The 2500-nt window shown below is 35.2% G+C and overlaps 1 protein-coding gene across 2 annotated transcripts in view; it reads left to right on the top strand.

The window, feature by feature from the left end:
• The window catches only part of LOC119577254, an 8608-nt gene that overhangs the window by 3050 nt on the left and 3058 nt on the right, over positions 1-2500 (top strand). For both annotated transcript variants that reach the window (XM_037925004.1, XM_037925005.1), the window contains exons 4-7: positions 1-201; positions 925-1065; positions 1445-1483; positions 2304-2500. The exon at positions 1-201 is cut by the window's left edge and continues 9 nt beyond it; the exon at positions 2304-2500 is cut by the window's right edge and continues 1 nt beyond it. In XM_037925004.1, coding sequence (XP_037780932.1) covers positions 1-201; positions 925-1065; positions 1445-1483; positions 2304-2500 — 578 coding nt within the window. The remainder of the gene's footprint in view (positions 202-924; positions 1066-1444; positions 1484-2303) is intronic.

Here is a 2500-nt window from a genome sequence, read left to right as displayed (position 1 = left end):
TCCACCGCCTGAATTCCGTAGGGACGCCCCTGACGCTGGCCTTCTCGAGGATCTTCTGGTGGCCCGAGAGCGACGTGGAGGAGCTGGCCCTCGCTGGAGAAGGACTCGAGATGAGCGTCCGCCTCGAGGAGGAGCAGAGGAACGCGTGGCACGAGATCGAAGTCAAGGCCGCGTTCAAGGATAAGGACAAACGGACATTAGGTTGGGGATCGATCGTCAGCTGTTTTTTCTTTTCTTTTTTTTTCTTTCTTTTTTTCTTTCTTTTCTTTCTTCATTTCTTTATTTTCTTTATTTCTTTTCTTTCTTCATTTCTTTATTTTCTTTATTTCTTTTCTTTCTTCATTTCTTTATTTTCTTTATTTCTTTTCTTTTCTATTTACTTGTTCTCTATTTTTATTTTATTTTTTCAGTTTTTATTCTATCTTATTTATTTATTCATTCATTTTTATTTTTATTTTTTTCTGTTTTTATTTTCTTATGTTCTACTTTTTTCTTTCTTTCTTTCTTTCTTTCTTTTTAATTCCTGTTCTTGTTATAGTTGTAGCAGAGCGGAGGTACTATGGCTGCCGTACACACACACTCACTCAATCACACATACATACATGTGCGCGCGCGTACACACAAGCAAAAATGTGTGTGCGTGTGTGTGTGTGTGTGTGTGTGTGTGTGTGTGTGTGTGTGTGTGTGTGTGTGTGTGTGTGTGTGTGTGTGTGTGTGTGTGTGCGCGTGTGTGTGTGTGTGTGTGTCTGTGTTTATGTTTGTATATAATACTAATACTATGAACGGTGGTAAATACTTGATGATAATCTCATATATAATCGCCCAAAATGGCATCGCCTCAAAACGCCAAAAGCTCCTATATTGATAAGATAAGCATTATGAAAAAAAACTGAACCTTATGTAATCAGGATATTTAACACTCAGAATCCTACACTGTTACCATCCCTTCTCTGGGCGTGAACGAGAGTAGAACCTGCGCCCACCCAGACTGCGGTACCAGGGGCGTGGGCGTGAGAACCAACATATCCAGTTTGTGGGCGCTGCAGTGTACCGTCCTTCCTTGTGGTGAGTGCGTTTTTGTGGGCGTGTGAGATGGTGTTGTGTGTGTGTGTGTGTGTGTGTGTGTGTGTGTGTGTGTGTGTGTGTGTGTGTGTGTGTGTGTGTGTGTGTGTGTGTGTGTGTGTGTGTGTGTGTGTGTGTGTGGGCGTGTGAGATGGTACGTGTGGCCGTGAAGGTGTTGTGTGTGTGTGCGTATGTTAGTATCATTTTTGTGTCTCTATATATGGATGTGCATACCCATATGTTTATGCAAATTCAAAATCATTCCTATATATGAACCATACATAAGCAACTGCATATAATATCCCATTAATAAAGCCATTTTAATCAATGTTACCTTCTCGCACTGAGTGAAAAAAAACTCACATTAATTTCGCCTCTACAGACTGCCACCACAACGCCAAATATTGTGAAGGAAAGAGAGGTTAGTGTATCAGTGTTGCATTTCCATCGGTTTAATTTGTGTACATTAATGATGATAGTTATTAATGATAATAGTGATGATGATAAAGATGGTGATGGTGATGACAGTGGTGAGTCATAGCACCCATGATGAAAATGATAATGCTAGTTATGAGTGTGTAGGTACAGATGATGAAAAGATGATAGTAAAAAAAAATAGTGATAACGATGATGATGGTAGTAATACGGATAATTATCAAGAATAACCAGACAACAGTTAGAATAGCAAAAAATGATATGATGATGATGATGATAATCTTAATAATAATAATAATATAATAATAATAATAATGATGATAATAATAATAATAATAATAATAATAATAATAATATTAATGATGATAATAATAATAATAATAATAATATAATAATAATAATAATAATAATAATAATAATAATAATAATAATAATAATAATAATAATAATAATGGTAATAATTGATAATGTAATATGATAATAATAATCATAATAATAATAATATATAATAATAATAATAATAATAATATATAATAATAATAATAATAATAATAATAATAATAATAATAATATGATGATGATGATGATGATGATGATGATGATGATGATGATGATGATGATGATGATAATAATAATAATAATGATAATAATAATAATAATGATAATGAAAATAATGATAACACTAATGATTATAACAATAACAAAAGTAATACTAATAACAATAATACTGATGCCAACAATGCTGAAGACAAACACACACACACACCGCTGAGAGAACTAACTAACAGCCAATTATTTTATCCTAGACTGCAGACAGTACTACCTAACAGAGCTCGGTTTCCCTTTGGACTCCTCGAGGAAGATATTCTGGTCCCCAACTGCTCACGGAGAACTGCACTTTAATTGGAACAACGGCAAGAACCAGTCACTTGCCCTGCGCGGGGACCGAAGTAGCTCGTCCTCATGGGTGGAGGTGGAGGTTCGTTCTCGAGTGAAACAGAGA

Source organism: Penaeus monodon, chromosome 9 (genome assembly GCF_015228065.2).
Source record: "Penaeus monodon isolate SGIC_2016 chromosome 9, NSTDA_Pmon_1, whole genome shotgun sequence".
Classification (NCBI taxonomy): Eukaryota; Metazoa; Arthropoda; class Malacostraca; order Decapoda; family Penaeidae; genus Penaeus; species Penaeus monodon.
The sequence above is the reverse complement of the archived record's forward strand: the minus strand, read 5'-3'. Positions and strand labels throughout refer to the sequence as shown.